The sequence below is a fragment of the Pseudopipra pipra genome, chromosome Z (assembly GCF_036250125.1).
Source record: "Pseudopipra pipra isolate bDixPip1 chromosome Z, bDixPip1.hap1, whole genome shotgun sequence".
Taxonomy (NCBI): Eukaryota; Metazoa; Chordata; class Aves; order Passeriformes; family Pipridae; genus Pseudopipra; species Pseudopipra pipra.
This window is the reverse complement of record NC_087581.1, coordinates 28,775,395-28,801,409: the sequence shown is the minus strand read 5'-3', so window position 1 is coordinate 28,801,409 and position 26,015 is coordinate 28,775,395. Positions and strand designations below refer to the sequence as shown.

General features: G+C 38.1%; 1 protein-coding gene across 19 annotated transcripts in view; it reads left to right on the top strand.

Annotated features, from left to right (window-relative positions):
• The window catches only part of MPDZ (multiple PDZ domain crumbs cell polarity complex component), a 111,206-nt gene that overhangs the window by 52,598 nt on the left and 32,593 nt on the right, over positions 1–26,015 (top strand). For 5 of the 19 annotated variants that reach the window (XM_064641242.1, XM_064641249.1, XM_064641248.1 and 2 more), the window contains 11 exons: positions 3,257–3,455; positions 6,124–6,165; positions 11,245–11,349; positions 12,168–12,260; positions 12,730–12,907; positions 15,028–15,138; positions 15,666–15,749; positions 18,162–18,263; positions 19,477–19,548; positions 22,290–22,452; positions 23,062–23,258. In XM_064641242.1, the coding sequence (XP_064497312.1) occupies positions 3,257–3,455; positions 6,124–6,165; positions 11,245–11,349; positions 12,168–12,260; positions 12,730–12,907; positions 15,028–15,138; positions 15,666–15,749; positions 18,162–18,263; positions 19,477–19,548; positions 22,290–22,452; positions 23,062–23,258 (1,346 nt within the window). The remainder of the gene's footprint in view (positions 1–3,256; positions 3,456–6,123; positions 6,166–11,244; positions 11,350–12,167; positions 12,261–12,729; positions 12,908–15,027; positions 15,139–15,665; positions 15,750–18,161; positions 18,264–19,476; positions 19,549–22,289; positions 22,453–23,061; positions 23,259–26,015) is intronic. The other 14 variants (XM_064641250.1, XM_064641246.1, XM_064641259.1 and 11 more) reach the window with 10 other exon arrangements.

The following is a 26,015-nucleotide window of genomic DNA, read 5'->3' as shown; positions in this document are numbered from 1 at the left end:
TTAAAGCATCTATAGCAATAAAGCAACATTAGAGCATAGCAATATGACTATTAAAGCTTAGCAATATTAAAGCATAGCAATATAGCCCTTTATTAAAGCATAGCAGTATTACGGCATCTACAGCAATATCATCTATAGTAATATAGCAATCATTAGAGCATAAAGATAGCACTTAAGGAAAAGCGTAAGGGAGAGAGAGGGAAAGAAAGGATAAAGGTGGAAAGATCTATATAGTCACCGCCTGTTGGATCCAGCAATGAAACTTGGCAGTTGCAGCGTCTGTGTGTTTGTTGAAGTGGTGATCTTGATCCGTTGGGGCTCAAAACTCAAAGAAGTTATGAGTTATTATACACTTTCTTCTCAGATGGAAACACCTTGTAGCTCCCCAGGGTGGGGAGTTTTACAATGGATAGTGTCATGGGCCATGCCATGAGCCTCCAGCATCTCCAAAGACTGTTGCAGCTGCTTGTTGTACCAGCATCAATCGTGGTCCATCAGGGTCTAACATTTGAGATGTATAGCCCAGGCTAGATGTGCAGAGTTCATGTAAAGGCATTACACTGGCATGATAAAAGGGATTTTCCACCTTGCAGGACTTGCTGCTTAGCCTCTTCCCTTCCTCAGGCAGGCATCTGCACCCAGGATAGCTGGACAATGGCACGCACTTATCTGATCCTTTAGCAGTACTGGGGGGGCTGGGCTTTGCTGGGTGAGCAGCTGTTTCTTTTCAGTTTGCAAAAGTGTTTTAGTGATCTTGGAATGTGTAAATCATTAACTGTTTCAGTCTCTGACACCTACAGTTTGCAGCAGCTCTTCAAATCTGGCCACAGCTGGAACGCTAAGATTTTGACTGTGATTTTTTAAGAAGACAGCACCCAAATGCAGAAAAAGAGCTGAAATGCCATTATCCTGTATAAATCATTTGGAAACTTACCAGTGGTATTTGCATTTTTAACCTGAGATTGTAGCTGTCCAAAGTGTGACATCAGCCTTACAAATTGTAATGATGATGTCAGCATAGAAACAGGGGAGTGGTTTGTACGGGTCCATGTGATGTTTTTTTTGAAGTGCTATTACACTACCCTCAGTTATGCATGTTTGTTACTGTCTTAACCAGACAGCTAAGTTAGGTTCAGAATTTCAAACCTCATTTTACCTGTTTCCTTGGCAGTTTTCTGTGCACTCTACTTGTATTCTGGTGGAGATCACTTTATTGCAGTTATGTTTGAATTCAGATCTGATTGAATAAAATCTATATGAGCAGATCTGTCAGGAGATGGTTCTTGGAAGAAACATGTGAATGTAAAAAATGGGACACTCACCCCAGGATGGCACCTGTGATGTGCTTAGTATTGTAATGTTACTGACCTGAGGAGTAGATGATATACAGTTTGCCTCTGCTTTTTCTAGTAGCAAGGAATAATCAGTGGCATTTGTGTCTGTATTACAAATCTGATACACTCATCTCTAAATTACACCTGTCCACACCTACATTATTAACTGGTAAATAATACATACAAATCTCCAGTCAGTAGTAACACCATATTCTTTCAGCAGTTTAATATAAAGGGTCATCATGAAGATGGGTTTTGCAGTTTTTCCAAAGTTAGACCTTGACTTCCACATACCCAAGTAGCGAAGTACATGTATTCCTATGTCTAAGAACATTATTGAGCAGTTTACTAGTCAGGGCTACCTTTTCATGCTTTAGACAACTATGTTGATCTCAACTGCAAGGGGATGTGAGGAACTAGCACTATTAAAAGATTCTTATTTTCTGAAAAGAGCCCTAAAACCCACAAATGAATATCTGAATTATGGTTATTCTTTAAATGTTTACAGGATTTTATTTTTTTTTTTCTGAGACAAATATATAGTCAGATGTTTGTATGGTTGGCTGAGCCTGGGTAGCCTGGAATTAACAGCTGCCTTATAAACTCTGTTCAACCAGTCTGTTTCCCAAGTCTAAGTTCACAAAATAAAGAGTTCAGACTGTGTCTTCTGTAGCCGTGTTTGTATATAAATTGTTGGAATTTATTTAGCTAGTATTCTTGGAGGTTTTTCTCTGGTAGCTATCATCTTCTGTCCACTCGCAGTCTGGACAGTAAGGTAAGCACTTGCAGACATACAGCTGCACTCCCAGTGCTTGCTGGCCTGATGTTTTACATTGGAAACCAGGAGAACCCAGTGGGGTGGTCACTGCCTCCTTCTCCAATAGATATTCGTCTATAAGATGCTCTTATTTCAGTGGCTTTACCTTGTTAGCAAATGAAAACTTTCCTGTTAGTGCACAAAGAAAAGTACCATGTTTGGCAGTAGTAAGATAGTGGAAGTCCTCTGGGTAGACTTAAGGGTCCTGAACCTACAGCTGCCTTTCCACTGCTTTAGTGAAGAACAGTTTTTCCTGAAACTGTTATCAGGGTTTGTTTCATGAGCACCAAGTGCCCTGCAAATAACCGTGACAACTCATGCATGTAAGAACAATCACAGACATGTGAAGCCCAGCACAAGTAAGTCCCTGTGGGCTCCCCCTGGGGAAGGAGCGGTGAGAGAATATCTGTCTCATTTCCCATTAGTGAGAAGAAAGTGGTGTTAAAGGGTATTTGTAAATATAGAGAACTGGAGTCCTGCTGTGCCACAGGTGGGACCATGGTGTAACTCAAATAGTGCTTTGCTTGTATCCACAAGCAAAGCACAGACTCTCACAGAAATCAGGACTCTCACAGAAATCTGGCCTAAGCTGTGACCCACCTAGGAGAGTGGTAAGGCAGTCGCTATCTCAGTGAGATCTGATTCAGGCTTTCTGTTGAAAATAAGTGTGTGTGTTGGGCTTGTGCTCCTAATTACCTGTTTAATCATTTCACCCTCTTTCCAAAGAGAATCATCATAAACTAAACTGAAACATATAAACTCGGTGAACCATCACAAGAGGTGAATTTGAAGCAATTTCATTACCTTTTTTGTTTATTTTTTGCTTAAATTTTCCACTGTCTCAATTTTTTTATGTAGAGCCTAGTATGTGAAATGACAACAAGGTGAAGTAAAGGTACTGTGATTGCTATTTGTAATTGCTGTCTCCTGTTGGAGAAAGCAAGGGAATGCAAGGGAGAGTAAGAGCAACATTTATAGGTTTGCTGATATTGGCAGGTTGGCTGACTGACTTTTACCTCCCATGTGGCCCAGGTTTCATTTCCTTGTCTTGGCACCCAGAGCTGAGGCTCAAAGACATTAATTGGTTCATGTGTTTTCACTCTAGGGATGACAGTAAGCTCCAATAAAGATGGCTTGGGAATGATAGTTCGCAGCGTCATCCATGGAGGCTCGATCAGTCGTGATGGGCGGATTGGTGTGGGGGACTGCATCCTGTCCATCAATGAAGAGTCAACCACTAACTTAACCAATGCACAAGCCCGGGCTATGCTGAGACGGCATTCACTCATTGGACCAGATATAAAGTAGGTAAAGCCAGATGTTGAATTGTGGTAGGAAAAAGCTAATAATTGAAAATTGGTTATCTATGCAAGTATTTTAAGTGAAAATTTTGTATGTTCTTACACATGAATTTACCTTTAAGTTACAGCTTCAGCTGGATAATTCACCTTCAGATTACATTTTCATGAATTTCAAAGATAAAATCACTTGTGTGAGACTTTGGATGTTCTTAGGAAAATTACTGTCATGAGTAAGCATCATCATTACTGCTCTGCATGGTTTTACTGAAAGAATGGGGTTAGTCAGAATTTTGCATTCATTACTCTTCTAAAGAAAATAATTATTTCCTCAAGATGTTTGTGGTTCTTAAAGGAGGACTATCCTTGCCATTGCACAAGTCATTTCATTTGATCTCTACAATGAGTTTTGGTTTTGACTGCCAGACAGAAAGTATGACATATGATGTTAATGCAGAAAAATAATGATTAAAACATATCAGTACATCTGTGACAAACAGCAGAAACACCCTGTTTTCTGAAGTCAGTTCCAATTTTTTATCAGTACATAGAAAGAAACTCTTGCTCTTGTGCATAAATATCTGCTCTTGGGAGTACTATTTTAAATGTGTGGTAATTAATACAAGTTTTGAGATACCCAGTTGATAAGAAAGTTTCTTCTCAGGTTCACACAATGTGCAGAATTTTAACTCTGCCTCAAAGTACACTTCTTTCTTGCTGTCTTAGTTGTGGAGTTAACTTTGCTCTCATGCACCATCTAGAAATGAGCTTGTTCCTGAAGCTGTGGATGGTGCTGTAGACATGCCAATGCTGGCTTTGCAACTTCAAAACCTAGTGGCTGGTTTTCTCAGACCTGTGGTAACATGGATTGGGTCAGATAAACAAATGGGATTAATGGAGTTGTGGGTAATAGAAAGCCTCTACTTATTTAAGATGGTGGCTTTGAAAGAGATCAGTCCAATCCCAGTGTGGTTCCAGGTAGTTGTGATTTCTGTTAGTTCAGATTGGACAGCTGGGCATTCCATATTTCTGCAGAAGTATTCTACTTCGAAGAGACCTGGCGTTTTGGGAACAGGTGGTCAAAGTACCTTCACTGTGGGTTGTAGGTTTAATTGTCTTGCCCCATAGTTGTCATGCCTTTAGGATTATGATTTAATGTAATATTGTTGAAAAAAAGGGGTATGCTCATATAATGAATTACATTATTGTCAATGTTGTCATGTATTTATATACTGACATGGGTCAGTGTTGATAAAATGTGTCCTTGGTTATTATTGTAGGCTTCCAAACTGTAATTCTAACTGTTGTCACTAGTATCAGTTGGTATGTGCATGTGCATGTGTGTGTATATATCTGCTTAGATACACAACTGCTGCAGCGCTATTTTTCTATGAGGAGTCCTTTATTAGTGCTGTAGTTACATGATCAAATACAGATGTGTTCATTATTTGTGTTTATTCTTTTATAGCTGCTGTGTTTTACACTGTTTGACTTAAGTTTTGTTTTATAGTCTTTTGCAGATACGTTGGAAATACTAAAATCTTGCCTTAGATGTGAATATTCAGATTTTCCAGAGAAAAGTGCATCCTCTTTCTGAAAGATTTTGCAGAAAAGGGGCAGATGCTATTCATATTTTTAATTAAGATTTTTGTGGGGGTTTTTTGTATTTATGTTCTTCATTTTATTACTATAATAAGGTTTTAAAGTGAGTGGATAATGTCTCAAATCAGAAATTGTAGATAAGGAGCATTATGTCCTGATAATTCTTGTTTTCTTGGAGGGATACACACACAGACCCACACACACATCTGTATATGTCAATTCAGAGCTAATGTGGTGCATCACCTTGCAGCATTTGTGATACAAGGGCCAGCATTTCAAATATTTAAATTGGATCTCTTTAGTATCTTCCTTGGGAAGCAAGGGTACACTAGCACTTGGATGTGACCATCGAGATATCATTCTTTTCTGTCCTTATCGCAATATTGGCACCTTGACTTTTAGACTGAGCTTCTTTTGGCTAGCAGGTTGCCCCCAAAAAGTGATTAAGTAGGAATACTTTACTGTCAAAGCTGTATTTCAGCAGCAAACAGTATTTGCAGAGAAAATACAAAGCCATTATTACTGGCCATTTAATGGCTTTGTTAAATTTTATTAAAGGAAATTTGATTTTGAATAGGTCAAGAACCAGCAATCTGAGCTTCAGATTTGGGTAGTTAATTTTTTTCCCCTTCATGTGTGGTAAACCAGATGTATGGCCTTACCACAATGCATTCTGTGCCATGTCTCACTCTACCTTGCCAGGAGCTTTTATATTTCTGTAATAATAGCCAGTGTTTTGTGCTCAGCAGCAGCTGCTTGTAACATCTGTCAGATAATTACTAGAGGTATATTAGAATTCACCTGACTGAAGTGTGGGGATGAATTCCTAATCAAGAAGTAAGATAGATTGCAATTCCATTTTCCATACCTGTTAATAATCACTGCTATAGACAATAATAAAGAGCAGATGTTTTCTGGGATGAAGCAGAGGTGGAATGGGAAAAAAAAGGACAAAAAAAAAAGCAGCTCACACTTTTAACTACATAAATATACCTCTCACATTCAGCATGAGACATTAACATTTGTTAACACCATTGTAAAAAGATGCTGCATCGTATGCTTCACATTCTAGATCTTCTCCAGCACCTGCTGATGATCAGGCCCTCTGTTATGTGTGAGTATTGGCAATTCAGACACTCATTATGGCTCTATGTTGCAACTTGTCTCTAAAATCATTCCATGCTTTTATGACATCAATAGTAATGTCAGGGATATATCCAGATATAGGTACATATTCTCTCTTTCCTTGCGTATGTTCGTGTGTGCATGCACATGTGGCTGCACATGTGGATGTATATATTTTTTTTTTTGATTAAAAAAGGATATGAGTGTGTGTGTATACTCGTATTTATATGTATGGTTTTCAACTTGAAGATTGGAGCATACTTTTTAAGTCTGAAATGAAAATACCTGTATTCTAAAAAATTATGGCTAATATTTTTAAATTTTGTCTGTGGTGGCCACCCAAGATGTGCTCAAAGCACGTGTGCATGTGTGTGTATGTGTACAAGGTTCACTGCTAGAATTGGCATGAGTACTTTGTACTGATATCTGGATTAATCTCAGTGTCATATTTTCTGTGGCACTTACATTTTACTTCATGTATAAAGAGGTTCAAAGTAAACCTTAAATGTTTGTTAGAGTAATGTGTCCTGAACATTTTCCATACTTTGTTACTTGGTTTGTTGGTGTTTCAAGGTTTCGTGTGGCTGTTAAGTCAAGCATGTGATAAATGTTCCTCTGTACTGCATGCGGTGTCATATTTACAAGATACTTTCATATGTACAACCACTGGTGTTTCCATTGTCACTGCTTTAGTTGCTAGTGCATACCTCTGGGGTAGAAGTGGTTATATCTCTCAAGAAAGAAGACCAGAACACTTTCTCTTTCAAGCTATACAACTGTGAAAGAGAGGAGATGGTTAAACCTGTCATATACTTTCCTTTGAAGTTGTTGAACTTCAACTTTTCTTGCAGCTAGGAAATACAGCTCAGAAGTAAAACAGTAATTTACTTGTTTCCTGTTTTCTGTGTCTTCATCCCTGTTTTCTGGCATTTTTTACTCTTACTGTCTTCCCTGTAACTGTATCAAGGCAACTGCCAGTCTATTTTGCAGACAAACCATTCAGGTGCCAGAGTGGATTTTTATTTCCACTGTACAGCACGAGGTTCAACAGAGTCGGTCAGAGGAGCCCGATGCACTTCTTCTGGGCCCCTCATCATCCCAGTCACAGGCTGACCTGTTCAGGATGATGCTGGATATCATCAGACCTCACTGTGACCTCCAAGTGAGCTACAGTAGCAATCCAGCAAGTGATGGATTTTATAACTGGGGAGTGTCTGCTCATGAGTACAGGGAAAAGCACGTCTGCTCTTGTTAAACAGGGAAAAAACTCATGTAAATTGAAGGTCTTTAATACAATGTGACCTTGCCAAGTGTTACAGAAGGCAGAATCAGGTTGAATGCCTCATAGCAAAGACTACTTTCTGGTATACATATTTCCTAAAACTGTAATTTACAGCAGAGAGAGGTTTTTTAAGTATAACTTTTCATTACAATAACATGCAAAAGGAGAGAGTGAGGAGGACAGTCACATCAATAATACAACTTAGATAAAAAGAGCAGGTAGGGAAACCTTTGCAATTAACTGAACTTTGGAAATCATGAGCAAGAAACAAAGGTGAACTACACAGCATATAACTTTTCGTGTATTTGATCCATGTAATTTAGTTTTCTTTTCTATGCTATTTTTTGCAAAATGCAAGTGTTCTGGTTTATATTTGTGCAATAGCTGAAGCATTACTGAAATTTAGTTGTAGATAAGAATGAACAGTTAAAAACACACTGTATGTTCCTTTGAGTGCTTTAAAATACGCTATTCAAACTGTAGTTAAGCACTAGAATAGAAATAATGTATTTTTCCTAAGAGCTAATATGTAACAACTCCCAATGAGACTATCTAAATTTTACTCCATCTGTGGAAATCAATTAGGTAATTCAATTGCTCAATTTTAGATGCTTTTTTTAAAAATGGTGGAGTGAACTTCTCTCCTTAGCTCCTGTGCTGTACACAGAAAGGGAAGGTAAGGCAGCTTTTGGGAGATGTTACTAAGTAGCGTATGAGGCTCTTTAAGAGCATCCTTTGTGTCATTAAATGTTCCAGCACAATATCAGTTACTAAATCATATAAAACAATAGGATATCCCAGAACTTGGAGTGCACATGGTTTGCCTCACCCTTAGCTGACCTCTAATGCTGACATACGAGAGGTAAGGACTACTACTACCTTTGAACCTTGGCACCCTGCATAATTGCTTGCCGTGTGCCCCTTGCACAAAAGGACTAGACAAGAGTTGATAGATATTGGTCACTGTACTGTCAGAGATCACATTCTGCTGTATACATCCAGGCTGGATCTGGGCTTATCCCTTTCTTCTGTAGGAGTGTGCCATTCTCCTTTCCATACTTAGAACAGCTGCAGTTTAGCATAAAGGAGATTGTCTGAGCCTTCCAGTCAGCAGAAACATTGTTTGCAGTTCTGGGTTATTTTACTGCAGCTGTCTGCCAAGGGAAAATACATTATTTCCTACTTGTTTTTATAGGATGAAAATTGATGAATTTGATTGGGGTGAAACTGATGAATGTAACTTAATGAATGTTACATTTTCTTACATTGAAATGCAACTTGCACATCTTGTAGCTTTTGTAGAGGCAAGGTATTGTTATGGGCTTACTGGGTGGAGCTTCTGCATCAGCATTTGACCTGTGAGAGTTTTGTGAGCATAGTACTAGCACTTTGCTATATTTCAATACACCTGGAGTTTGAGGTGGCTAAGAAGTAGTAGTGATTATTTTCAAAAGTTCTTTCCTCTCTTGTTTCTTGATGTTTCACTGCTGGGTCTTCACAGAATAACTGCTGCATGTCATTAGTCTTTCCCAGTGCTAGAATGCCCTCAGGAAAGGCAGATAAGAGTCAGTGACCTTCTGCTGAGTGTTTGTTTTCTAGTGTATGCTAACTTCCCACCACTTCAAAAGGAAAATACTTTGTGTCAAGCACAGTAACACTTCAGTGCTTGAAAAAAAAGGGCCAAAGTAGAACTTGGAGGAGATTGAAGGAAAAGCTGGTGATAATGTGGATGTTTCAGAAATTTCCATTAGAAGCGGTGGAATTCCTTCTGTTCAGCACTTTCACAATGACCCTCTTTGCACTTTTCTAGATATGGTAAATGTGAGAGGAGGTAGGGAATGTGCTGGGACACAGACAAAGATGACAAATAAATGTGGTCATTAGGATAATTTTGGTAGAGTGCTTTGAACTGACAGCATTAGTCATATAAAAGTTCATTTGAGCTGCTGTTTGATGCTTGCTGTATCCAGCAGAGAACCAGTGAGAGGGGGAATCAGTGGCAGTCAGGGTGTGAGAGTGTGGTGGTTTGAAACTCTCAAGAATCTAATATCTAAGTTCAAGCTCCCCTCTCACAGTTTGTCCCTGTGAGAGGGTTTATCGATGGTATGGACTTGATATCTTCTTCACTTCATGTGGAGTTCTCAGACAAAACACAACCATTCGTTATTGGGGGAAGGGGAAAATATTTACAAAGGTTTATTTATACACACATATATATATTTACATTGAATTAAATTCCTCTTTTCCTTCAATAAAAGTCTAAGAAGAAAAGAGAAAAGTCTTTCTGTCACTCCTCAGGCCACAGTTCGTTCATTTCAGTTTTTTGTGGCACTGGTTAGTGTCCTTCATTTTTCTGAGGCAGCAGATTAAGTATGGCAGTCAGGATTTTTGTTTTTATTTTGTGGAAATTCCAATCCCAAGTCCAAGCCTTCAGGGGATTTTTCTTGGAAACCTTCACTTCTCTTGGATTAGAGCATTTAAGGCAGCTTTCAGTTCAGTCTTACCAGAGCTCCTCTGCTCTTTCTCAGCTTGCTAGCATGGTAGCAGCTGCAGAGGGCACAGCCACCTCCTCTGCATTCCGTCCTGGTTCAGCTTTCAGGACGATTCAGAGTTTTTCAGCTCCTTTCTTTCTCTCTCTAGCTGCTGTTGCATTTCGGGACTCCCTAAGGGTTTGGAAGTTCACTTTTCCTCTTCAGGAGGTCTCTGGGTTTTGGGAAAATGATACAGTCAGACAGAGAACTTCAGTCAGGGAATGACAGACAGGAGACAGCTCCAGGTTTGAGCCTCAGAGCTGAAAGAGTCTCTCCTCAGCAGCTTACACATCCTTGTGAAGTCGTCCAGATTATTTTTTTCCTCTCTCTCTTCTGTGGGGAAATATGTTAATTTTTCTTTTAACAATGTGACGTATGAGTAGACAGACTTTTTTTTCCCTTGTCTTTTTTCCATTAACCTTACTTCTTGGCAGACTTGGATCTGACAATAAGCTGCTTTTTGTACAACTAGATGCTTTTAAGAAGACAAAGCATCATTAAAGGAGGGCCATCTAAGTAGCCCTGTTTATATCATGGTATCCTTTTGCCTATAGAGTGGAGTTTTTAAAGAAATATTCTTCATGTGTAATCTTTTTTTCCTTCCTTTTGTTTCTCCTTCCCCAGTCTATTGGACCATTTCTGTTTCTGGCATTCAAACATCGAGTAGAGTCTGCATGTCATTTGGTTGGTGAAACATGACTATCTGACTGTCCCAAACTGCCTAGAAGTGCATGAAGGGGTGGAGGAAGGAGTTGAGCAGGGGATTGCTCCCTGGAGCATAGGTGGTATGCTGTAACACATTTGTATGTCCAAATCTGTGGACAAAATAAATACAAAACCACATAGGAAAGCACAAAACCTCCTACAAGCCAACTTTCAGAAACATTTTCAGCAGTCATTTAGTGTCGTAATGGTGCCTCAAACTTCACAGATCCTTCAGTGTTTGTCTTTCCTTGAGGACTCTATTTAACTGAAGCTGGATTGTCTCTGTTAACACTCTTGTCACTGTTCAAGCACCATTTATTTTAATTACAGAAATATATGTACTGTTCAGCTACTTAATTTGACTATAAATGCATATTTGTTGCAAAGTCACAAGGTATTCATATAACAGCTTACTCCAAATGTACTTGCATTGTGCCTTTGAAGTCAATGAAGTAGTCTTGAGTGGCTTCCTCATATCCATACCTCACACCCACCAAAGGGAGGACCGGCAGTCCTCATGCTACTTTAATCATGTCCCATTTTATTGCAGTATTACATATGTGCCAGCAGAAAATTTAGATGAGTACAGGGCCGGTTTGGGACAAGAGACAGAGGGAGCTGTGCCACCTGAACTTTTTCCATCACATATTGTCAGGTGAGTCAAAAGGCTTATGGTTTTCTCCCACAGAGCTCTCAGATGCAGCTCTTCCCATACACTTTACTTATATTGGGAAGATAAGTTTTGGTTTGGAAGAGATGAAAAATGGGTGATTTTCTTCAGACCAGCAGCCATTACAATAAAAAGCTGTTCAGAATACAATTTTTACTTTGACTAGAAAATTTTTTGAACATTTTTTCAAGGTTTGATCTGTTTCATACTGTTTGATTTGCCCAAAAAAGGAGATTGAATTCTGTTTCATCCTAAATTTCTCTTAAATACCATGCAGTTTGATTTACATGTTGCCACAAATACTCAGTATTTTCAACATAAGAATTTAGTATTGATGGTCTTCCCAGAATGTAAGTGGAAAGAACTAATTCTGCCATCCTTTCCTTGAGTTTCAAAAATTCATTGCAGTTACAGTCCAAAATTTCAAAGTGACTAATATTGTTTGGGTTTTTTTAAAATTCATCTCCAAAAGCAGTAACATTTTTTAAGTGCTGTTGTTGTTATTTATTCCATTTTGAAAACAGTCAATAATTACCTTTAGCTCTGATTTGGTTCTTGTTCCAAATTGCATAGTCTTTTATTCTGTGGTTGTGGATAGCGACTTCATTGCAGAAAAAAGTGAATGGGGAATCCTCAAACACCAAATGTATTCTAACAGACATCTGAAGAAGAAATTCCTTATGTGAATCCTGTGTACAAATTCTAGTGCTGGCAGGGTGATTCAATACATGAAATTTTTCAGAAAAATCTAATCATTATATGAGTTCTTTAAAAATGAATTGCATGTTCCTGTTCATCATTAGGGAACTCTCAGAGCTTCCAGAACGTGAAGAGGGGGAGGGAGAAGAAAGTGAATTTCAAAATGCAGCTTTCAGTAACTGGAACCAGCCCAGAAAGTAAGTGCAGATCTAGTTGCACAGAATAAAATGTCATATGAAATATAAAAATTTTGAAACACATAGTATATTTTAAGAGGAGTAAGAAAACAGCAGAATTGCTGCAATTATGTATGTTGTGCATTGCAGGAGTTGATTTTTACTGCCATTGGGCTAAATCTAACAGTGTCTTGATTGTTTTAGTAACTTATCTTTACTTATCCCAGGCTGATTCTTTGGGATCCAGAAAGAAGAGATGAATAGAAGGATTCAAAGTTTTTATCAGAATCCAAAATAAAGTGACCAACACTAGACTCAATTACAGACCTGCTGAGCAATTCAGATGATAACTCCCACTGAAAAACAAAACCTTGCAAGGAGGGTTATTTTAGAATAAAATAATTGTGCAAATCCAGGTGTCTTCAGTGTGCAGCATTGTCATAATCACAACAGATTTTTATTTATTTTGGCCCTTGTTTTTTCCCAACAGGGTTGAACTCTGGAGAGAGCCTAGCAAGTCATTGGGGATCAGCATTGTTGGAGGACGAGGGATGGGGAGCCGCCTGAGTAATGGAGAAGTGATGAGAGGGATCTTTATCAAGCACATCCTGGAAGACAGCCCAGCTGGCAAAAATGGAACTCTGAAAACTGGAGATCGAATTGTAGAGGTACCAGCTGAATGCCTTTTGCTGCAATGCCCCCAGCATCTCAGGAGCCGCTGAGATGGATTTGTAGTTCTGGGCTGACAGCTGTGTAATTGCTCCAGCTGACACCACTTGAGCCATGCAGACTGTGCTACCATCTGCTGATGTTTATGTGCAGTCAGCTGTCTGTTAAGTTGAATATCTAACCTGAAGCATAGATGACTGACTATGTGAGCAGGGTACTACAAAGCCAGCAGTTCAACCTGCCTGTTTTAAAGCCAGCATGTGTAGGAAAAAGCTTAAGTTTGGTTAAGCTAAAAGATTTCACTATTGTTTATTGGGTAGCAACAGAAATGGCCAGTGCAGATCATGCAAATAAATACCAAGCTTATTTCCCTCTTAAATCTTAATCATATCACATCATTCTTATGCATCTTGTGCAGTAATTAAGGGAGACACATTTTTTTTTTAATTCCTGACATGAAGAAATCTGGGTTTGATGTTCGGGAAAGTAAGTACACTTGTGTCCATGCCTGAGGGTGAGGTAGCCATTGGTGTTGCATGAAGGGATTTATCTAGATTTCTCTTCTACTTAACCAGTTCTGTGTTCATACAGCCACTTTTGCTTTCTTGCTTAAAGATACTGAAGAACGAACGTGCTGAAAAAATAGGTCTTCCCTGTGATGATTATCAGTGTCAGGCATTACCCTGTCTCCAGCATCAGGCTCTTAGGAACTGCCCTCCATCCTGCTGGATGTGCTTAGCTGGCTGTCCATCAGTAAGAATGTAACAAGGGGGGGTGACAGAGATGGTGATTCTGGATCAAACTGGGCTTGCTTTACACAGTGGCACTGAGCTGCAGTCTGCTGTTTGCTACAAGATCCCTATCAAGGATCTTGAAATAATACCTTAGTATAAGTATCTTGAAATAATACCTTAGTATAAGTAGCACTTTCTTCAATAGGATGGAACAGTTTTTTGTATAACAAGATGTTTGTTATAACAAGACGGGAGTTGGAATTTTGCTTGATGGCCACAAAATAAAAATAGTCATTTTATTTGAATAACTGGATCTTTATGAGTGCAGTTGACTCTGACAGTGATAATTGCAGAAGTTGGAATGGGTGATTGAAATTAAAATGTTATGTTAATGTGACTGTTTCTGAATGGATTATTTCAGTTTCTCAGGCTGTGACATATCTGAGCTTTATCTCCACTATTGCATACAGTATTTCAGACACGGGGAGTTGGAGAGCCTTTGTTCAGTTCCTCATAGGTTTAGAATTTCTCTCAGGTTCTTTTTGTGCTCTCTTATTTACATCGAATGGTTAAGTTTAAGGTAGAGTTAGACAATTAAAAAGTTGTCATATAAAGTCATATAACTCTGTGTGCAAAAATTACCACTAACAAATAACCTTTCTGTGTTATCTTCTAGCTTTTGTTGTGGTCCTTGTGAGAATACTTTACTGATGCTAACCTCACCTTAACATTGTTCTTACCTGACAATTTTTTTTCACGCACCAATATACATGAAGACATGAAGAAAAACAACCAGGCAAAAATTTATCCTTAGCCATCCTTTGTAAGTGCCTTCTTCTGGAAGAGAGAAAGCTTTTCAGCTCTGACCTAAAAATTTGACTTCTGGAGAAAGTGCCTAGTAGCTAAAATTGGTCTTATCTTGCTTTTCAAAAACAAACAAACAAACAAACTCCCCCAAAAAACCGTTGTGAAAGACTCTACAGCACCTAACAAATTTCTGTTTGTAAATCTCATAAAGTCCTGGGAGACAGATTTCTCTGAGATAGAATTTACAGGAAGCAGTATTTGGCAAAAACTACCACTGTCTTCAGATTATCATATCTGCTATGTTATATTGCCTATGGAAAAAATGAATGGAGCCTGAACCAAGAATGTTGAAAAACCTGTTTTTAAAACAGAAGAATAAGAGAATATTTATTTAATGTCCTTTCAGTGCTCTTGGAAATCTCAAACCTGTGTGTGAGGGACTTTAGGCCAAGTTAGTAGAAAGCTTTCCACTAGAAACAGAGGTTTGGGCTCAGGTTTTAGTCAAAGTTTCCTAACCAAAACTGACTCATGATTCTTGTAGCTTCTTGCAATGTTAAGATGAGGCCTTCCAATTACAGGTGGATGGAATTGACCTCAGAGATGCCAGCCATGAACAAGCTGTGGAAGCCATACGGAAGGCAGGCAATCCTGTAGTCTTTATGGTACAGAGCATTATAAGCAGACCAAGGGTAAGCATTAAGAATATTGAAAGAGATGTAATACATAGTAATAAATGAAACAAATGTTCAAGATGGTGGTGTTTGGGAATGGGATATTTAATCCTGAAAGTGCCATCTCAGCTACTTTAGGAACAAAGATTTGATTTAAGTATTATTTCCATTTAGAATGAAATCGATTTGGATTTGGAATTACCCTCCATCACGCCGTCCACAAACTATTTTGAAAAGCCTCAAGAAAGATAATTTGTTGGGGGGCAGAGTAGGAGTCTAACTAAAACCAACTCTTAGAGATTGACAGCGTGTCTGAGGAGCGCATGCAGAAATACAGCACCTGTTAAAAAATTCTTTGGACATTAATGAAAGGACCTAGAAGTACACGGAAGTTTTCTGTCACTAAGCTGCATGGACATTGCAGACAAAAGCTACTGAGCTTTAATATAAGTTGCTTGCATCACTAGAAACTAAACTTCCTCTTTGTAGAGTCTGTGTAAGCTGCGTGTTTATTTACTAGTTGTCTCATAACTCTTGTTCCCCAGCCAGAGTCTCTTTATAGCCCTTCTTCAGCTTCTGCTCCCTGTGGGCAGAAAACTACTAACCCATTTTATCGTCAGTCATCTAAGGTAAAGTTGCATGAAAAAGCTCTGTTGAATGTTGATTTTTGATGCTCAAACTACTAAAATAAGGCTTTTGTGTTTGCTGTGATATGAGCAGAATTGCCACTGCTGAATGGTTAGGCCAGGTTGGGATGGGAGTGATGCCACTACTTTATCACAACTTACTTTTGTTTAGAGAATGCTCCTTTCCTATTTCTAATTGTAGTTCTTTGTTCTATTTTCAAATTATTAAGCTTGTTGGGTTTTTTTGACTGTACTAACAAACCCTTGTTTCTCTGTAAGAAGAAACATTGCAATTGCTCTTGCTGTACACATACATTACATTGTGATCTTCGTAAATGGCATTATATTTATTATCTTCATCTTTTGAAACTTGCATCTGTACTTTATAATGAGATCTTATAAGGAAATTTCCTGGTTTCATTCATGTGCAGTCACCCAAATAGCTAGCTGCCTGCACAGAGTAGCTATATTTAATATGATACAGGTTGTATTTAGCCAGGAAGTCAGTTTCAAGTGATATGTAGCTAAGGAGTCCAGTTCTGCTTTGTTTTTTTTCATTCAGGCTTATCTAGCAGATAAAGAGATCCTGAGTACTCCAGAATAGTCCAAGTAATGCAAATGGGCTATGAAAAGCTATTTTGCTAATAGCTAATTAAGCAAAGGATAATTTTGCTAATAAGGAGTTACCCACTGAGTCCGTGTTTCTTACCAATACTGCTCTGTTTATTTCTGAGTAAGAAATAAAATGTCACCGTGATTATGATGCCATAGTATTATGCCTACAGCATTGTGCTATAGGAAATGCTAGCTAGTTTCTGATACCTTAGCATCTTGGACACATTAATAAAATTATGAACAAAAGTTAGTTGAAAAAAGAAAAAAAAAGATAAAAAAAAATCTTGTTAATTTAGGTTTTGATTTGAATAAAAAAACAGCAAAAGGGAAAATGCCCTTTATTTTAACCTTTGCTTTTCTTATTATATTAGCAAGAAGGTATGCTAAACTGAACTGTTCAGGCAAACTCAAATGCTCCATATTTTATTATAGTAGTCAGTCCATATTGACACAATACTGTTGCATGGATTAGAATTTGGACTAGTATTTTAGGAACCATGCCATCATGAAAAATATAAAAGGCAAGCTTTTGAATGACTGTAGCTGACATTTGTTTCCTCTTTTACTAGGATTTCACTGTTGATATATGTAAGGTTTGTGATGCTTTTCTTAGTTTCCTAAAATTCCATCAAGATACATTTTAAAATTTTACGCAGATGACAAATGCAGGTGTTAAAGTGTAATGGGATCATTACAGTAACAAATTACTTGTTGCAAACTTCTCTAAAAGACGTGTGTAAACAAAAAATCTTACAGCCTGTTGACTTTGAGTGACTTGACAGTGAGAAACCTTGTTCATGCATGGCATTGCTTTCTCACTGCTGAAGACACAGTAAAGTCAAGACCTATATTGTCTTATCAAATTACATTACTTTTTTGCAATACAGTATTTGAAAATAAATGTTTAGGGATGCGTTTACTATTTTCAGAAGCATTTAGAAAAAAGCAAAATGCTTTAAGAAAATTTTTAAACAGCAGTGTACGTTCGGATTAAATTACTCTTGATATAAACGATCCTGCAAGTTTTTCACATTCCTTTCCATTTACCATACTTCTTGTTTTCCGCAGTGTTTAACTTATAGACCTAAGACTTGTAGGCTATTGACAGATGGATACATCTGTATCATGTATACATGGTATATTTCCAACAAACTGTGCGATCAGAGCTGGTCCTTCTTAATTAAGTTTGTTTTGATCTCAAAATAGAGTACAGTACAAAAACTGAGTAAGGAATATAAATGATCGAATTACATCCTTTAATTTCGTCTAAATGTGTAAACTGTTTTCATGTTACATAATAATGAGGAAATACCTTCCATCGCTAAAACAGAAGACCAGAGAATTTAGTTTCAATAAACTATAAATTCAAGCAATTATAGGTGCACGCACTCATATACAAAGTGTTCAGTAAAAGTCATTATTAGATATGAAAGCTGCTTAGAGATGCCTAATATTACTAAACCTTCTCTTTTGCGAAGTAAAAAATGCTTGTACAAAATTGTACAAATAGCACATAAATTTACTCATCTTTGTGCTGCTCAATTCTCTACTTGATGTACTTTGTGAAGAGTAGAGAACAGATATGAGCATCAGTGCTTTTCCTCTATGCTATGCTAAACAAAGCTGATAGAAACACAGAGCAAATACAGTTTTGCCCACTTTCACCTATCTGTAGCAAAGTGCAGGAAGTGGACCTTGTTTAGTTAGCCCAAACAACTACATAAATATGTTTTGCTTCATGAGTAAAAAGGGTTAATTAAAAATTGGTTTTGCTTAGTTTCTATTATGCTTTCCTTTTAGAACTCTTCTCCATCTTTCCCGCAGAACAGTGTTTTCTGTAGGCCAGGTGTCTTCAGCAGCACTAACCCATTTGCTGATTCTTCTCAGTTCAACACCAGCAAGGTGGGAGGATGACACACTGTCTGCTTTTGATTCACCAAACACAATATGTGTGCTTCTTTGCCATTTGTGTCTCTCTGCATTCAAATTCTTTTATACAAGTTTGGGTAAAATACTGTGCTGATGAGAGTGGGAATTAAAATGACAGACAAATATACACAAAGGAAAGTTACAGAGAAGTGGAAAACGCCAGCTCTATTAGTCATAACTACTAAATCTGAGCTATTCAGAGCTACCAAAGGAGTAGGTTCTCAAATACAAGATCAGTCCCTGTGGTATATGTTAAAGTATCCCCATGAGTGTAACTCTCTCATCAGTGTGTGAAGTGTTTTGCTGCTATGTACTTATTTTACGTGGTTAAAACTTTACAGCTTTAATATCTTACTTTTATTTTTGCATGAAAAAATCCAAACATTAGCAGCTTTCAGTTTATGATGCTGAAAATATTTTCCCTATACTTCTTGAAAAATCTTTTAATGCACCATGAACAAGATGCTGACATCTTTGGAAAAATTAAAAAGTTAGATATTTTTTTTTTTTTTTTTTTTTTTTTTTTTTGGTGATTAGTGCTTACTGCATGTTGTTCACAATGGGAACAGTTACCCTCTAACACAGTAATAAATAAAAGCTTAATTCTTCTTTGCATGCATTTCTGATTTAATAAAATAATTTCTAGCTGGTTTTACATCTTGGAAGTGATTGTGCCCTTCTGTTTTCCCTTGTTGTCAAATACATCATATGTGCAATGAACATCTGTGATAATACATGTAGTATATAATTGCATGTGTGTTCTTAAAACTGTTTTTCATGTTTGTTACAGTTTTGTATCTGAGGAAAGGGAACAGATATGTAATATAAATGATGGCTTGTACTTTCTATATTTTCAAAAGTATTTCTGAAAAATATTGCACATATTTTAAAAGAATACATAATGGTCTTCCAGTTTCTGCGTAATTTCTTTTTTAACATTAATATAAGAATGGCCTTTTGTCATCTCTGTTCTCTTGCTGAACCTAAGGTTCGTGTACAGTAAGTTACTTTCCTGAATCAGGGTCCTTAATAACCATTAAATACTTTTGTCTGTTTATAAATAGAACTAATAAAGTTCCTGCAATTAGTAAAATGAATCCATAATTGAAAATGAGTTATTCATTAACAGTACTGTGTATTGCCAAAGGTGCTGTAACATGTGGATTGCTGTTTTCTGTTACTGTAGGAGGTATCGAATCCAGTTAGGGTTACCTTCCGTTGTTCCCCAACTAACCCCTTTGCTCCCACACCATTCAAGGTTTGTCTTGATTCCCATCAGTGGGTCCTACTGTATGTGTGCTCTACATTTGTACATGGCCTGTGATACCTTCCAGAGTACTGCTTCTTCCTCTGCCTGTGCCTTCATTTTTTCAAGCTCCAGACTTGCTGCCATTTTCAATATTTGCTTGGCTGTGATCAGAGTGACCCTGGTAGCCGAACTGGTTCACGCACTCTCTGATGCTTTGCATTTTAAATGAAATACTGTGCTGTGGCACACTGAAAGTATTTCATGAGTTAAAGTATTTTAGGTTTTCTGTGTGTTGCCCGATTCAGGGAGCAAAAGTCTTATGTGTGTGTAAACTGTGGAGGCCAGCTTCTGCTTCTGGCTGCGCACGTGTGTCAGGTTGAGTTTTGGAGGCAGGATGTGTTCCCCTCCACACAAATGGCATTGTAGCATGCTTTTCACCCTTCCCACAAAGGAGCCTTGCTTTTACTTTCATTTCAGCATTTCCTTCAGAAATATTCAGATTTAGGTACATGTGTACAAAGGTACAGAAAGAAGCGTTTTTTGTCAATCAGATTATGGTGGCTGCAGTTAATAAATGTTAATCTGTCAGGATGTAGCCATACGTCCATACCTTACAGATTTTCCAGAGGTCCTTGACCAATATTTTGTTTGGTTTTTTAGTCATGTTTTCATTAAATTTGCTGTTCTTGGACACTGTCATTTGCAAAGAGTACCCCTAAATTAATATGTTAATTCTGGTTTTAAAACAGAGAGACTACTGTAAAGCTTGCTGATCTGGTTTGCTCTCACACTTGCTATCGGTTTGCGTGGCAAGGTGGTGGTAGCTGTGGGGACTATGGGGTGGCTTTTATCTTGGTTTTTTCTCCCATGTCCAGCTGAAGAGGGGAGTGATAGAGCAGCTTTGATGGGCAGCTGGCCACTGGCCAAGGTCTACCCACCACAACACTGTATTTCCTCATTTTTTCAGTATATTATGTAGCTTCCTAGTTAAACTCTAGGAAGCACTCTGAAAAAATAGTGTTTCTAGAATTACTCTCCCTTTCACTCCTCCTTGATATGTGGAGGTATGTTACAACTTTTCTTTATGGTGGACACGCGAATTTTGATTGTGAAAAATCACTTTGAATGTTACTAGATAGGGTTTCCACCCTACTCTCATTCTGATGGGTGACAATGTCTTTGCTAGAATTTTGCTGCTTCAGTTTTGAGATGCTAGGTATCATCTCAGCAGGATGACATTGTCTTAGATTGGAAGCATGAGACAAGGTTACTAAAGATATGAAGTCATATAGCATTTATTTGCATTTTTTATAAAAATTATTAATTTGGGTGTTATATGAAAACTTCCCACACTTTTAACATTTAATGACTTCTTAGTTCCTAGAACAAGTTCCTAAATGAAAGGAAAATGTTTTTCAAGCACAAGCAGAATGAGAGAACTGAAACAGGGCATTTGCAATTTCTTTAAATCTTTGGAGTTACAGAATTCAGATAAGTCATCTTCACTGGGAGATGGGACCTTTCTTAAATCTCAATATGAATAAATTGGTAACTTCCTAAGTTTTTCAACACCTTCAATTTGGAAGATGTACACTGTTATTCATTTCAGTCGATTGCCTTTGATGAAGAAATTATCTGAGTGTTCTTGGCACCTAGAGACACAATCTGAAATATTGCATTCAGACTTTTGCTAATGGAAGTAGTGAAAGCTGAAATGATGAGAACAGGGCTATGAAGCTAGGGCAACACACCTGAAAATTCTACTGTTGAAAAAATAGTTGGTTTTCTTTTAAAGTTTTTGTTGCTTATATCAATAGCTGATCTTCCAGTATCAAAGTCTCTTGGGCATGCATAAGCTTCAGAATTATGATATTCAGACACAAGTTTCTTGCTTAGATGTTTACTCTAAGCAAGACAAAATCATACAAATTAAAAACACTTAGTGAAATCCCTGATCAGAGTCCATATTCCTCAGGGGAAATTACTTGAACGGAGGCTTACCATATTGTGGATTTGGGCATTTAACCATTACATTGCAGTAGTCGCGTTTGTACTTCTTACTTTTTTATGAATATGAATAGACCACATCAAGACTAAAAGTATCTGTCTCTTGTGGTTTAATATGTATCTTTCTTTGTTTGATCTCCTCTGTGCCCTTTACTGGAAACTAGTAAATAAGACTGAAAAAGTCCAGTCACTGTAGATTTCGTCAATTATCATCTGTTTCATTTTGGTTTTTAATTTTTCTTTCAGTTAATATGCCAGTTATTCTTTTTTTCCTGGAGGCATTTTTGAAAGCATCTAGTTTTTTGTTTCCTTTCCCTTTTCTCATATTTGGCTTCCAAAGCATATGATAGGAAGAAATTATATGCAGTGGCTTTTAAAAATAAAATGAGGTGTAAGTCTTTTGCAATTAGAGCATTAAAAAAAAATCACTTGAGTCTTTGTAAGAGACTTTTTCAGAAATATAAAGTGGCACATAAAACTTTACTGAATTGGGCTTTTATTGTGAGTTTTGTTTGTTTCCAAATACATTTTGGAGTGATGTTCTCTCTTACCTTGCCTGGTGTTTGTTTCTGTCTATGATCTCTTTCAGCCTTTCTGTGTTGTGTTAATAATTTAGAGTTTCAGTTGCTTGATATTTAAACTTCAAAGCCATAGTCATTACCATTTTGATGTTTTTGTATACTAGTTTGCCCTTCACAGAGTCTACATTTTCTTAGCCACTGCATTTTTTTTATTCTCCACAGGCATTCGGTCAGTCCAATGTAGAACCAGAAAAGACTTCACTTTGTAATTTGCCTCTGCCCCCTCCTTCAGCATTTTCAGGAATGAGCTGTGATGTTGCACAGTCATGTTCCACCAGAGTGCCAGAAGATGTGGAGAAGGAGGATGAGTTTGGTTACAGCTGGAGTAAGTTTATCCTTTGTGCTAATGTTTGCAATACTCGGTGTTAAAATAGCACTGCATAAGATATGGGAGTGGGGTCATCCTGTTTGAACTGCTTCTTTATCATGTGCTTCGTGGTTTGGATGTTAAGTGTTGCTCTTTTAGTTGTGCTTGGTCAAGTGCTCATGGTAAGATATGAAATGCATTTTTTCTTGATCATTGTACTACAATCTCTGTTTTCCTCCATGATCTAAATTCATTGTTTCACATGTAGTACTACTCAAAGAATTTCATTGTACTCCTATTAACTGATGACAATGGTTGATGTGATAGTTTCTGTTACCCGAAGGCGTTACTGGAGAGAATATTATTGCTTTTATGTGTGAAAAGTCTTTTTTTAAGAAAAGTTTTAATGTTTTCTGAAATTATAAGGAAAACAGGAAACTAGAAATAATATTGTAAATCACCTAAAGCTTAGCTTAAAAGAAGGTGTGGTTTACACTGAAAATTTTCTCAGCCAGTTTGTGATTTTTCTGTCAGATACTGCCCACTGGACACTGATCTTGACTCTAGGTGACTTGTGAAACTTTCTAATATAAATCCAACCTCTGCTGCCCACACTTTTACATTTAGAAAAGATCGTGCAGCGCTATGGAAATCTACCAGGGGAGTTACACATGATTGAGCTGGAAAAAGGAAGGACAGGTCTGGGACTTAGTCTTGCTGGTAACAAAGACCGATCCAGGATGAGTGTCTTTATAGTGGGAATTGATCCTAATGGAGCAGCTGGAAAAGATGGCAGGTTACAGATTGCAGATGAGTTGCTAGAGGTGAGTTTTTTCAATTTATACTGAAACCCAAACATACTGATTTAAAATGCAGTAAGATACTGGATTCTTTCTGCAATATGGATGTTCTTCAGTGAATTTTGAAATCCCCAGTTTATCCAATGTATCACTATGCTACGAGATTTTCCTTCTGATATAAGCCAATTAGTTGCAGATTTTCTGGCTATAGTAGTGCTAAGTAAAGGTGTGTTTGTGTATTTAAAATGGAAAAAATGGGGGATAACAGCAGTTTTGGGGTTATGGAGACATATAGAAGGGCAATGAGTTGCAGACTATGAAAAATACTGAAATCCTTTAGTCCATCTGTTTTTGGAGTGCTCCAGACCTCTCTGATTACTTCCCTAGCTATAGAAGTGTGATAATAGCAGAATATTTTTATGTTGTGTAACACGGAATATGGAAATTAAATTGGGGAAACAGGAACAGATCCATTTTTATTATATACTTCTAATCATTACATGTTCGGGTGCTGTTTTCTAATGGAGTGAAATGACCAAACCACTAAATATGCAGCTAACATTTCCAATAGGTATATGAGCATAAAGGATATTTCTGTATTACCACAGCTCAGTTGATGATACCTGGAGATGTCTTCTCTGCTACAGCATTTCTCATTTTCTGATAGCCATAGGTAACATTACCATCACAGAAATGCTTTGTGTAACTTCAAAGCTGTATGTGGAGGTATTTGCAGATGTACTGGGGAGATGGTACAGGGGAGGGAATGGTGAGTCTGAACAAAGCTTGACATTAAGAGGGTAAATTATATAGCCTGGTAGTTGCAGATTAAAAAAGAAACTAAAAAGATTTGTGGTGCCGTGGACCAAGTCTCACGGAGGGAACTTAGTTGAAAAGCCCAGTGTTACCTGCTTGACAGTTCTCTTGAAACATCTGTTTTTAAAATCTTCATGTTGCAGTATGGAGTATTCTGAGGACATATTGAAACACATCTGTCTGAGTCTGCTGTCATGTGATTTCATGCTTACTGTCCACATTGTAGACCTACAGACTAATGCTAAGAAATTATCTCAACCCCTTCTGAGAGGAGACATCTGAGCTTGCTTCCTGTATTCCCAAGTAGCTGTCCATCAGCTGTTGTGGGTCATGTCCCATCCCCCACCTGGCAGCCTAACCAGGGTTTTCCACAAGCCTATGGCAAACACTGCAGGAAGTGCTGCATTTGGATTGTCAACTCCACTGTAAATGACAGGGCTCAGTATCCCTGTGACCATGTCTGGTGGACACAGCCTGCTTAGAAGCTGAGCAATTGTTGTTATGCTCAGCCCTCAATTCAGTGATTTGCATCTGTTGCTCACTGTTCACTGTGTCTCTGCTTCTATTAATACTACCTGTCTGTATTGTGTTACGTTCCCTTTGTCTGGGTCCAAGCTGTCCTTTTCCAGTCATTTCTTTTTTCTTAAAATGGACTTCTCCACTGTGGTTTTCCATTTCCAAAAAAAGACAGCTAATAAAATGTGAGCAAGTAATGGCCTTAGTCTGCAAATTCATACTGATATGTCCAGTTGTATCTGAATCATAGGTGCTTCAAGGTGTTATAGTGAGCCTGCTCATGCCAAATGAAGACAATGATTGTCAGGTCAAAACTTCAGATAGTAAATGTAGAATCATAGAACGGCTTGAGTCGGAAGGGACCTTAAGAATCATCTAGTTCCAAGTCTCCTGCAATGGGACGGATGGCCAATCACTAACTAGATCAAGGCCCCATTCAGCTTGGCTTTGAACACTTCCAGGGATGGAGCGTCTACAGCTTTTCTGGGCAACTTGTTCCAGTACCTCACTATCCTCTGGATTAAGAATTTTTTCCTGACATCTAACCTAAAACTTTCAGTTTCAGTCTTTCCCCTTGTCATACTCCTACCACCCCATGTAAAAAGTCACTCTCCTTCTTTTTTATAAGCCCCCTCTAAGTATTGGAGGGCTGCAATGAGGTCTCCCCAGAGCTTTCTCCAGGTTGAATAAACACAACTCTCAGCCTGTCTTTGCAGGAGGGGTGCTTCAGCCCTCTGGTCATCTTGGTGGCCCTCTTCTGGACCTGTTCTGACAGATCCACATCTTGTGCTGAGAACTCTAGACCCTGCTTTTTGGTTACAGTGGGAGAGACTTCACTTCCCCAACCTCCAACTATAGGTTCAGGAACATGAGAGATGTGGGAAGCCAGACTGCCAGTGAAGGCTGAGGTGAAGAACTTGTGAGTTCCTCAGCCTTCTCCATATCCATTGTCACCAACATTCCCTTCTCATTTGTCAGGAGGGTACACTCTCCTTGGCCTTTCTTTTCTGACCTATAATATCCATTCTGATAACTCTTTGCTTCCTTCGCCAAGTCCCATTCCAAGCCTTAGCTTTCCTGATCCCATCCCTACGCAGCTGCATCATATCCTTGTACTCTTCCCTGGTCATCTGTGCCTGGTTCAGGCTGTGCATTTCCTTCTGACTCTTTGTGCTGGTTTAAAGGTAAACCAGCAGGGGAAATGAACTCAACTCAAAAGAGAGATTATAAGTCAGAATAACAATTTATAAAAATAATACAATAAGTACGATTATACAGACAAATAATTGGTTTTAACCCACAAAACCCAAATATATAATCCAGCACCCTGGGGCATGAACAGAGTGGTGTTCTTCAAGCCCCCTGAGTCCAAAGGAAAAGGAGAGGGGAAAACCTGTTGGTGAGAGAGCTGTTGCAGTCTGGTCAAGGGTGGTGATTGCAGTCTGGTTG